This window comes from Perca fluviatilis, chromosome 11, assembly GCF_010015445.1.
Source record: "Perca fluviatilis chromosome 11, GENO_Pfluv_1.0, whole genome shotgun sequence".
Lineage (NCBI taxonomy): Eukaryota > Metazoa > Chordata > Actinopteri > Perciformes > Percidae > Perca > Perca fluviatilis.
Window position 1 is genome coordinate 37,079,191 of NC_053122.1, and position 12,470 is coordinate 37,091,660.

Below are 12,470 nucleotides of genomic sequence, written 5' to 3' on the forward strand. Positions count from 1 at the left end.
AACTGAACACTAACCAATCATTGCTTTAGTATAGGCCTATACAGAGGCCAAAGGTCAGATTACCTGTTTGGAACAATGGATGCCAACAATAGACAGAGAGTAAGGGGAGTAGGAGGAAGAGACAGGGGATAACAGCGAGGAGGAGGAGGAGGAGGAGGGAAGAAGAGGAAGGAGAGCCATTTCTGATGAGATCAGGGAGAGAAGCCCATCTTGAGTAGCTTTACAGTGGCGTCCATACTGCATGCAACTATCTAATGACTATTTTAGCATTACAAATCAATCAGACTTTGTTGTGCACAAAGTGCATGCAATTCTGCCCCCCCGCCCACACACAAGCACGCACAAACACTCACAACACACACACACACACACACACACACACACACACACACACACACACACTTTATTCTAAAAATGATACCTTTGGTTTACATATGTTTATACTTTTTTTTTCTTGTTTCATGCTACTGTATACAACACTGGGCTACTCTTACAGACGTAATGTTTTGCCCAATACATATTTTCTGTTTTACTGTAACATTACATTGTTTTTTACAGTGCACTTTTCAACCACTTTCAGCAGACTACTTTCTCTCTAGAACATTGTAGATATAGCCTATGAAAGACAAAAGAGCTTTAGATTTAGAACAACAGTGTGTACATGGTATATCCATATATTTACTATTATGAAAAAAGTGTTTGCCATTTGATGCAAATGCTTCATTTTGAGATGTGTTTATGGTATTTTGAATGCAGTGTTTCATTTTGAAGGAGATGTGAGGCATTTTGCATTTTGTGTGTGCAGTTTTGGGAATTGTGTGTAGAGTTTTGAAAAAAGGAGATATAGTTTTGAAAACGTGTGTAAGCAGTTGGAAAAAACTGTAAACATAAGTCATCTGGTCAGGAACCGTTTGTTATTTCAAGATTCTCATTCTTCCCTCTCCAGAGTCTGATGATTTGGAGCCAGACATGGCCAGGTTGGCGTCTCTCGGTTTCACCGGTTGTCTCTCGGTGGTCCACTTTAACTCCATCAGCCCTCTGAAAGCTGCTCTGCTCCACCCGGACACCAGCCCTGTCATCATCACCGGACCTTTAGTCCAGTCCAACTGCGGCTCCTCGGCGTCAGCCAATCCCTACGCAGCAGTGAACACACACCACCTGTCAGGTAGGGGGGGGGGGAGGGGTTAGGTTTAGTTTTACTGGACAAACCAAACCGTCCTCACTCCCAACTCCTAAAATACTGACCACTTGGTCAGTGGCTCTCAGCGCACCGGGCAGAGCAGCAGCTCGACCACGGCGCTGTCAGATGATGTAGTATTAAGAGAGACAACAGTAGAGAAGAGTATGGAAGACGTAAGGAGGTTGGTTGGGGGGGGGGGTGGATGGGTCAAACAACACAGGACTTTCACCCAAGAGACCGGGATTCATGTCCCATTCTTGTTCCGCGTGTCACTGAAACATCCATTTTGTAACCCCACCCAACATCTTTTCCTAAACCTAACTGTCTCATTCTTGTGCCGCATGTCAGTTAAATGTACGTCCCGACCCAGAGCGTCAAAAAGTGACGCCAAGAGTACCAACCAAGTGCATCTAAATATGACGCTAAAGGAGAGAGGCTTTTTGACGCGATGGGAGTGAGAATGTGTTGGACAAACGTGCAGTATTGTGGGGCCGAGTAAATGTACTATTGACCTTTTTCACGGCAGACGTGTTGACATGTCATAGTAGGAAAAGCACAGGTGTATTCAAAACCATTACCGATGGCTGCATTCCACTTAGGAGAGGTCCTGGTATTAAACCATTACTGATGGCTGCATTCCACTTAGGAGAGACCCTGGTATTAAACCATTACTGATGGCTGCATTCCACTTAGGAGAGGTCCTGGTATTAAACCATTACTGATGGCTGCATTCCACTTAGGAGAGACCCTGGTATTAAACCATTACTGATGGCTGCATTCCACTTAGGAGAGGTCCTGGTATTAAACCATTAATGATGGCTGCATTCCACTTAGGAGAGACCCTGGTATTAAACCATTAATGATGGCTGCATTCCACTTAGGAGAGACCCTGGTATTAAACCATTAATGATGGCTGCATTCCACTTAGGAGAGGCCCTGGTATTAAACCATTACTGATGGCTGCATTCCACTTAGGAGAGGTCCTGGTATTGTGCATGCTGACTCACTGAAATATCTCACTAGGACACTTGATGGAATTGAGCCATCATTAAGGTGATCAATTTCAGCTGTGCTTTTCCTACTATGACAAGTCAACATGTCTGCTGTGAAAAAGGTCCATTGGATGTCTTTAGGTTCCATAGTGTGAGAGGAGATCAGCTCTGGGTTTATAAGCCTGTAAGGAATTTAAAATGTATCCTTTGGCCTCTACTACAGCACGGATTGGGAAGACTGGTGGAAAGTAATTGTTCTGGCATTCTTCCAGTCCTACACCACAGTACATGTGCCATTTTCTCCCTTTTGTTTATGTGTGTGTATCTATTCTTGGTAGGAGCTGCTATTTCCAACTGTGTAATAGGCTCATTAAGTATGTACACCTTGTTGAGGAGACTCATGACAATGCACATGATGAGATAATTAACTTGGACCACAGAGGGGATTTGCCAGTGTCTTTCCTCAGTGTCTGGTTTGCATGCAGCTTCATGTTCCCTTAATAGAGTCCTTTGGAGAGCTGCTGCCGTATTCCCCGTCTGCTCTGAATGATGATACTGTGATGTTGTCTCTGTATTTCTTCCCTTTTTTCTATTCTGACTCGAATGCTCTTATTGTCTTTTCATGTTTTCTCTCCACATCTTTACATCCTTTCTGCTTTGCTGTTCTTCTGCACATCTCCTCTTCTAACTCTTGGTGCAATCTCTCTTCTCTTCCATCTTCCCTTTCATTTCTTCTACCTGTCTTCTTTCTCCGCTGTAGACCAGTCTGGTTCAGTGGGTTCAGGTCAACCTTTAGTCAATGCCATCAGGACTGACTCTGCTCTGATTGGAGGTATGCTGAACCTTTTCACCTTGTTTTACTGGGTTTGTATTGGACTTCTCTTAACTGTCAGAGATCACACTCAATATTTAATTTATTCTGCTGAAAGCCAGCAAAGGTGTGATGGGCAAAAATAAAATCCATCCAAAGTAAAACGTGTTTGCTAAATTTTTCTGCCCAGCCAGTTTGATTCAAAGTAATTGATTGGTTCCTTTAAGCATCTAGATAGAAAAGTGAGAGAGTCAAAATTCTTCTAAAAGTGTCCATTCAATTCCTGTGACTCTGTGTCTCAGTGCACAAAGGACCAATAATTAATCTAATCAAACTTCGGCTAAAATGACTTGCTGGCTGAGAAGCTTTCGCTCTGTTATCTTCAAATGCAAACCAAAGTAATATAGTGCAAAATTGATTTCAGCCATATTTTGGGATTGCAATTAAATGAAACCTTTTCTGAGAATGAAAATGTGAGAATGAAAAGTGTCCGAACAGAAGAGTGCAGCCGGGTCCAAATGTGTTCAATTCTGTTCACTGTACATTTAAAGTTAGATTAGTAGAACAAACCAAACTGCAGGGCGAAAAGAGCTGCCATCCCAAGGGGAGGGGAGGCAGAGATAGGCAGAAATCATCCCAGTAGTTTCACAAAGCCCTGTGACCAAAGTCCCCTGTGATAGATTTCTTTTGCAGAAAGTTGGCGTGTCAGCCAGCTTTCCACACACACAGATAAGAATGTTCTGCTGTTCTGCTCTGGTAGTTGTCAGCAGTGGTGAAAGAATTTATTTTTATTACGTCAAAGTAGCAATACCACAGTGTAAAAATACGCCATTACAAGTAAACATCCTGGATTTAACATTTCAATTATCAAAATGTACTTCACCTTTGTGTTGTCTTCCCATCGGCCATCCAACATTTTGATTTTCTGGGTCAAAATTTAAAATTGAACCTTTTTTTCACTTTTCCTGATGTTTTTGTCACTTTTTCCCCCCAAGTTTTTTGTCACTTTTTCCAATGTTTTTATCAATTCTTTTTCAAATGCTATATCAGTCAATAAAACACCCAAATTCAATGAAAGTTGTGAACTGATTATTCATTGTACTTGTGAAGAGCGTTGTATGCAACCATCCACATTATTTTCTATTGACAATTCGGTTAAAAGAAACCTACATTTCTGATATAGAATCCTTTTTAAAATGGGTCAAATTTGACCCGAGGACAACAGGAGGGAAAAAGTAAAAAAAGTATCAAAAAGTAAAAGTGCTCATAATGCAGAGTGGCTACTATCAGTGTTATTTTATTATTGGATCAATATTATTGATGTATTAATATGTAAGCGGTACTTTAATGTTATATGTCAAGAAGGAGCTAATTTTAACAACTTATATACTTTATCGGTAACAATGGATCATAATGTATTAATTGATAACATTTGTTTTATGTTATTTCATAAATAAACTACTTGTGCTACAATGTATGTCAATCTTTTCATTTTAATCCTGATAAGAAATCAAACAAACATATTTCCCAACATGTCAGAGTAAATGTCCTGTACCTTGCAGGTGTCATAGCAGCGGTGGTCTTTGTGATTGTGACCGGCCTGGCCATCACTGCCAGCTTCCTCTACCGGAGAAAAGAGACGTATCGAAACCAGGAAGTGAAGGAAGTCAAACTGGAAGACAGCCCAGATTTCCCTTTCAACAACCAGACTGACTCCCAGAATGTCTCCTCTGAAAACCCAAAGGAGTATTTCATTTAACTGGGAGGCCTGACGAACTGAACAGGCCGGGGAGTCCTGCCACGCCTCAGGACTTTACACTGCACTCAGAGACCATGACCCACTTCTCTGGCTGCTCAGAATACGGAAAGCAAAAAAGGAACAATGCACACAGTTTTGGCAGTGCTGGACTTATGCAGTGTTGATATCCATGTAAATATTCAAAAAAAATGTAAACGTGGAAGTGATGTCTACAGCTAACTAATGTCTCTGTTATGTTGAAAGGTTGCAAATACTCTTTGTTTTTAATGATTTCGGTTAATCCGGGCGCATGGAATCGTGACTAGATTGGTTTGGCTGATGCTAGGAGGGTAATTAATGGATGTTTGCTTAAGTGGAAGTGGAAGTGTTTGACCTGTAATTAGCCCCTTAGGAAGAGTACTTCTTTAAGAGTGGTTTGTTGGCGTGTCATTTGTCATGTGCAGGGCTTCGGGGGAGAAACAGTGTGCACTCTTTAGAGGCTGTAGAGCCTCAGAGCTAAAGTTAAAGTGAAAACTGGGTGAAAATGTGCTGGCATTGTCAGAGTCCTCCCCACCTGCAAACATCCGCCAAATACCAAGGCATTGTTTTTCTAACCCCAATTCAATTACATTTTATTTATAGTGTCAGATCATAACAGGAGTTATCTCAGAACACAGATAGAGTAGTTCTAGACCACACTTTATAATTTACAAAGACCCAACGATTCCCCCCAAGAGAAATCATTTTGGTGCAACATTGTTGAGGAAAAACTTCCTTTTAAACAGGTAGAAACCTTGGACAGAACCAGGCTCTTGAGTAATTTTGTTCCGGCAACATCGTTCTACCACAAAATGTTGGCATTAACAAGTGGCCTCTTCAATTCAATTCAGTTTTATTCGTAGTATCAAATCATAAAAAGTTATCTCAAGACACTTTAAAGATAGAGTATGTCTAGACCACACTCTATAATTTACAAAGACCTAACAATTCCCCCAAGAGCTAGCATTTAGTGCGACAGTGGTGAGGACAAACTCCCTTTTAGAAAGATACCTTGAATGGTGAGGACAAACTTCCTTTTAGGCAGAAACCTGGGACAGACCCAGGCTCTTGGTGGACGGCATCTGTCCCTGCTGGTTTGGACACAGAGACACTGATACAGATATACAGATATAGAGAAATGTGATTCATCATAATTATAGCAGTTGGTATGATGAACAGTGGAAATTATAGTTAGAATAAAGATAATGCAACTATGACTAGAAATAATAGTTGTAGCAGTCCAGGGTGTAGCAGTGCGTAGCAGGGCAAAGTAGGGCGTAGAGCAGGACCACAGCAACAGCTTTAACCATGATTTAGGTGCCACCCCAATAGAAGGAAAACTGCGAGCGAGAAAACATAAGGACTCCGGGGAATAAGTTCCTTGGAGCTAGGTCTTCAAGGTCAACATAGTCCAATCATCGCCATGAGCACATTTGTCCTGTTTGAAAAATGTACACTGCAGTCTGGCAACCACTGGTCAAGAGACTTTTTATACCGTAGGGATTCATTTCCATTCATTTTTTTTACTCCTTTCTTTCTTTTTCTCCCTCTCATACCTAGGTATTTCTTTCCATCAAATTATTTCTATTGTAACATGAAAGAACAATGAAAGCAGGGAGGAGAAAAACATCCATGAGCACTGAACACTACTGAAGTTCACTCTATTATAAAAGTTCTCTTGTCCATGCCGTATTCCACCTGCTGGTAGCTTTCTCTCCCAGCTCTCTGAACGTCTCTGAAGAGTAAAGCTTTTGACACTGACAGCAGCGCAGAGAGTAATACTGTGGCTGTCTGTCACCTCGTGCACTTCACGCAGAGACAGCTCATGTGTTTTTTGAAATGCTAATCTGCGTCGGCCTGGCAGGTGGATTGTGACTGGATGGAAAGCAGAGATCGAATCAGAATGAGACAGAGAGATTATCTGAGAAACATCTTCAAGCCAACATGGATTTCATAAAAACAGCAATTGTGCTATTCACACTTGTTGAAGATGAAGAAATCCCCCCCCCCCTCGCCCCACCATGTGTTAATTCAACTCATGTGTAAAGAGCGCTGGATGAGAAGCAGAGAGAGGATCAACCGCAGCTGGTTATCAAACACACAGCACCGTCTCTCTGCAGGACTCCAGAGCACTGATGGGAATTTAATGACAAAAGTTGCTAAAACTTCAAAGTGCATTATTCATCTCTTTGTTTGTTTGTTTGTTTGTTTGTTCCCCACCTTACATCAGCTAAAGCCACACAGTGTTGTCTTTAGCCCTCTATTGCACGGGACTAGTACTACCTGGTGACCGCTAGTAATTTGTAATAATTACGGAGGTTGTCTGTGATCTTAATCCCCTGTGCGAATCGGCCATGTCTGTAATTTGTGAAGTAAAAATTCCCCCGCAAATGACCCACCATATTTTGCCGAACACCGAGGTCCTGTGGTAATATTAGTCCCGTGCGAATCAACGTGTCTGTGATTTGGCGGGGTCGTACATCACTTTTTTCAAGGTCTTTTTCATCCCTCTTGCGAAGATGGATATGGGATGGTGGGGGGCTGCGGACGCCCCGTTTTATGACCAACCTAGCCTGGACCACTGCCCGACCGGAGACCTCCGTACCTCGAGTTGATGCGCTCCCTGCAGCTTCATCCGAGGGCGGACGGCGATGCTGTGTGGGGGCCGCGGCTGCGGGGATAGGGTATGCACCTCCGGTAACCCTAAATTTAAGACAGTGTTAGGGAAAGGAACCTTTGCCTATATAGGGGCAAGTTAGACCGGCAAATTAAAGTCATTTCAAAAAGAGAATCAGGGCCTGGTTACTAGAGAGGGTAGCGGAATAGAGCAGAGGGCCGGTAACCGTTTTTTATTATTATTATTATTATTTAAGAAAAATGCTTTTCTGTTATGTCATTGATTATCACACACTCTGTAAGTGTCCTATCCTGATGTTATGTGTTGAGGACCACAGCGGAAATAAGTCCTGGACATTATTGTGTTTTTAATCCTCGATTGTATTTGATGTCTTTTCATGTCAACAATTCATTTCAATTGGACCTGGCCTAAAAAGTTACGGAACCCCGACCCAAGTGCGTTGCGGCAGCCCCGCCCTGGCCTGCCTCCGCGCGCCTCTGGGTAGCCAACTCTCGGGGTACAGATATGTCAGTAATTTAATAATAATAATAATAATAATAAAAGCAGGCTTCACTTATCCAGTGTGAACCCGCCACACAAAACTCAGATGTGGGGGGGTGATTTCTAAATCACACGAGGTCCCCAGATACTTATCCCATGTGAATAGGGCTTTTGCCACATCCTTGATTCCAAAGGGTTGATTCTTTGGTGAACAAGAGGCAGCGACTGTCCTCCATCCTGCGGCAGAACTGACTGCAGTGCAGCACTCGATTGCTAAGAGGAACTCAACAGGTAACCTTGACAGCCAGACAATCTCGCAGAGCTCAACTGGAGCACACTGCATAACAATACAGCAAAATAAAATGTTTATCAAGATCCAGAGAGGAAACGTGGAATTTTTCCCAACAGCATTCACAGAGAACAGGGTGTAACGTTAGCAACAAGTCACTGACGCCTGCAGCGGTGTGTGCAAAATGTGTGAGGAATCCTTCAGCCTCAGTCAGTGAACAGTGAACAACAACTTTTCTGATGTGTCAAAACTTTTACAAACTTTTTTATATCACATTTTTACATTCGCGCCTGTATTCTAGACCCTTTTGTTCAATCTCACATTGATTGTACATCATTTCATTAAGTTAAGCCTGGTACAGACAGCAGGATAATTAGGCCGATTTTAGCCCCGATTCACCCCTCCCGACAATCTTAAGGATGCTCCGATTATCGTAAAATAATCTGATCAGATATTCCTGCCGTGTGTGGTGTGTTAAGACTGCTCTCGTCTGCTCGGAAGGATGTCGGGACCGCTCCGATCTCAAATCGGGGATATCCAACATGTTGGATTTATTTGGCCCGATTTCTCCTCGTGTGTGGTGTCCCCCGGGGACAAACGAGCACGCAGCCTGTGTAAAATAAATAAAGTCGATGGGCATAACTACATCCACAACTGCAGTCCACCAGAGTACATGGAAACGAATATATGAACGTTTATTAATCTGTGTAATACCTAACGACATTTCTATGAGAAAAAACAAATCACCTTCATATCATGATGTAGCTGAGTATAGTCCATGCTCGCGTTGTCTTCTTTGACCATCGCCTTTTCTTTTGATAACGTTTCTTTTCGGTTAAAAACACACTACAAACTATCGCCACTGCATCCTCTTCGTCTGCAATGATTGTTTACTCTGAAGTCACGTTTGATCTCGAGGGATTTTGCGAGATTTCCCGTCTGACCTGGGAATGCTCGGGAGTCAAATCGGTTCGTGTGTGATATGTTGATTTTGCCGTGTGCTGCGCACCACACACTGTACGACCAAAACTGTTAGACCCGTGATTTTTTATCACCGTGTGTGGGGTCTCTCAGGATTGGAAAATCGGCCGACAATTTTAAAATCGTCCCGTGTGAACCAGGCTTAACAGTTTGTCTGAAGTAGGTATATATTACACATGGTTTTCATCAACAAATTCAAGCAGTCAGCTATAAATGAACTCCCCTTTGTATTGTATCTGCTCTTAAAAGAAGACACTTCCTGAATGTAGCGGAGTCTAAACAATTCAATTAAATTCAATTTATATATAGTATCAAATCCTAACAAGAGTTATCTCAGGACACTTTAAAGATAGAGTAGGTCTAGACCACACTCTATAATTTACAAAGACCCAACAATTCCAGTAATTCCCTCAAGAGCAAGCATTCAGTGCGAGGAACTCCCTGTCAGGAAGAAACCTGGGGCAGACCCAGGCTCTTGGTAGGCGGTGTCTGACGGTGCCGGTTGGGGGTGTGATGAACAGTGGCAATAATAGTCACAATAAAGATAATGGATCAGTGACTAGAAATAGTAGTTGTAGTAGTTCATGGCCAGAGATGGCAAAAGTACTCACTTCCCGTACTTAAGTAGAAGTACAGATACTTGTGTTAAAAAATACTCTGGTAAAAGTAGAAGTACTGATTTAACTTCTTTACTTAAGTAAAAGTAACAAAGTACAGGCTTTGAAATGTACTTAAAGTATAAAAGTAAAAGTAGCCTTGCGAATGACAACCACTTTTTATGCAAAGCTACCTGGACCACACACGTTACTAGAGTGCAAGATGAGAAACTTCAGTGGACATAAAAACCAGGCTCTTTATATGCCATTGTCTACATTTTAAATGGATGTCTGCCAAACATCACATATATGATTATTGTGACAGAGACTGGGACTCCAGCTTAATAAGATTCTGACTGAGAAGCAAGATATGAATTCAATTGTGATTCTGTGAGAATTCACAGATCCAGTTTCTCTTTTTTAATCGTCCCCTTAACATTTAAAGGAATCTACATGTATGTGTGTGTGCTCAAATATAGAAATAAAATAAAGGATACAATATGAATTACTAAACATAGATTCATTAAGAAGTTCCCCATACTTTAAGAGTTACACAGCACTGGCCAGGAGTCATACTTGACGCCTCCTAGCCTATCTCAAACATCTCTCTCAGATAAGGCCAGGGATGATTGGGAATGTCTTGCTGCTTGTCTGCCTAATCTCTGGGATCTCTGTTTTCTTCATTTTCAAATCATGTCGCCGTCCATACTACTAGTGCTAACGTTACCGCCATCAAGCTGCAATTATTTGCCGCAAATGAATGCAGAATGCGGCCGAATCTGTCGAGTCGTCTTGTAGTGGTGCGTTACATGCAACGTAGCCTACAGTATATTCCCATCCAATTAGATTGAATTTGGTATTGATCACGTGAAAAATAATAACGGTAACTCCAGTGAAATTATTTGAAACTTGCTAGTGAGGACTAGATTAGGACCGTATTTAAAGCTGATGCTGGTTTCCAACTTCGCCCCACCCCCCCCAGGTGTGTCTGTAAAACACGGACAGAGACAACTTCTCTCTTTTGATGCTTTACAAGCAACGTGAAACCTAGCTAACAGGTGAAGAACACAAACAACTAAATCACTAGCTAACCTACTTTAACTGTGCAGGAACTATAGACCAATACAACAACAGGCTTAAATGAACTGACAACATAAGTTATACGACTTACAGTTCTCAAGGACGCACACACACCATCTCAAATGATTATCCTCCGGACAGCAGTCTCTCTTTCTATTCTCCGACATTACGACCTCTTGTACAAAACTAAAGTAACGAGCCAATTTTTTAAATGTAAGGAGTAGAAAGTACCGATATTCGTGTTAAAATGTAAGGAGTAAAAGTAAAAAGTCGCCACAAAAATAAATAGTAAAGTAAAGTAGAAATATCCGAAAAATCTACTTAAGTACAGTAACGAAGTATTTGTACTTCGTTACTTCCCATCTCTGTTCATGGCATAGCAGGGCACTGCAGGGTGTCACAGGACATAGCAGGGTATAGCAGGGCGTCACAGGACGTAGCAGAGCACTGCAGGGCGTAGCAGGACGTAGCAAACAGCAGTAGTAAACACAGCAGACAACAGACAAAATGCAAAAAAAACTAAAAAAGAAGTGAACAGAAAATCAGTAGACAATAATCGATGATGGTCTGTCACTGCATCGATGCAGAATCGCCCAGGTCCGCATCACAATGCATCCATGCAATGATTCATTTTAACACCCCTACGGCAAAGTATTCTTTTTTCTTGGAGTGGTTTATACTCCGACGGAGAGGGAATCAAACTGGAGGGTCCTCCAGTCGAGACTCTCAGGGTTTCCGTTCCCTCAGGGCTACAACTGGTCAGCTGCGCAAACTTGTGGGTTACAGTTGATCAAAGTTGGATTCAATGTAAAATGTTCTCACTGATTTACTTCCACTACACCTGGCGATGCTGATGAGTCCACGCCTTAAAGCGTAACTCTCGCCAAAATGCAACCTAGGGTCTTTTTGTGAATGTACCCGAGTCAAACTTTCATTTAAAAGCATATTTAGGACAGAATCGCCACTTTTAAGATTATCGTATTTTCGTTTTTCGGTCAAATGGAATGGGAGTGCTAGGGGCACTTTTATGCTAGCCTCAAAATAGCTATTTTTAAAACACTAAGTAGGCTCGCTACCACCTCGGCAGTCAAAACGAGTCGATATCCGAATGCAACGTAACAGGGAGGAGAGTAAAGATGGAAAGCTCCTAAAGCTTAGTTCCATATAAATGCATGGATTATTTGTTGTTTTGTCGTTATTGAAAAACGATATTGACCTCGTAGTTGAAAAAGGAGCCTCATATGGAGTCTGTTCATTTGCATTCGGATAGCGACTCGTTTTGACTGCCGAGGTGGTAGCGGCCAGAAACAACAAGAGCCATGGCGAGTTGTTCAAAACCTTTCTATTTAGTAAACTCTGGGTACACAAACAATGTTGACAATGCTTTCGTTAAGGTGTAGAGCCCCTGGTGATACTTTGAGCAAAGTCTAATGTTGTGTCAAGCCTTCTTAGTGTTTTAAAAATAGCTATTTTGAGGCTAGCATTAAAGTGCCCCTAACACTCCCATTCAAAAGGCCATTTGACCGAAAAACGAAAATACGGTAAATCTTAAAAGGGGCGATTCCGTCCTAAATATGCTTTTAAACGAAAGTTTGACTCGGGTACATTCACAAAAAGACCCTAGGTTGCATTTTGGCGAGAGTTAC

General features: G+C 41.9%; 1 protein-coding gene across 1 annotated transcript in view; it reads left to right on the top strand.

Annotated features, from left to right (window-relative positions):
• The window catches only part of LOC120568208 (contactin-associated protein-like 4), a 207,526-nt gene extending 199,273 nt beyond the window's left edge, over positions 1-8,253 (top strand). The window contains exons 22-24 of the mRNA XM_039815567.1: positions 947-1,165; positions 2,933-3,004; positions 4,546-8,253. Of these exons, the coding sequence (XP_039671501.1) occupies positions 947-1,165; positions 2,933-3,004; positions 4,546-4,742 (488 nt within the window). The 3' untranslated portion in view covers positions 4,743-8,253. The remainder of the gene's footprint in view (positions 1-946; positions 1,166-2,932; positions 3,005-4,545) is intronic.
• The last annotated feature ends 4,217 nt before the right edge of the window (positions 8,254-12,470 follow it).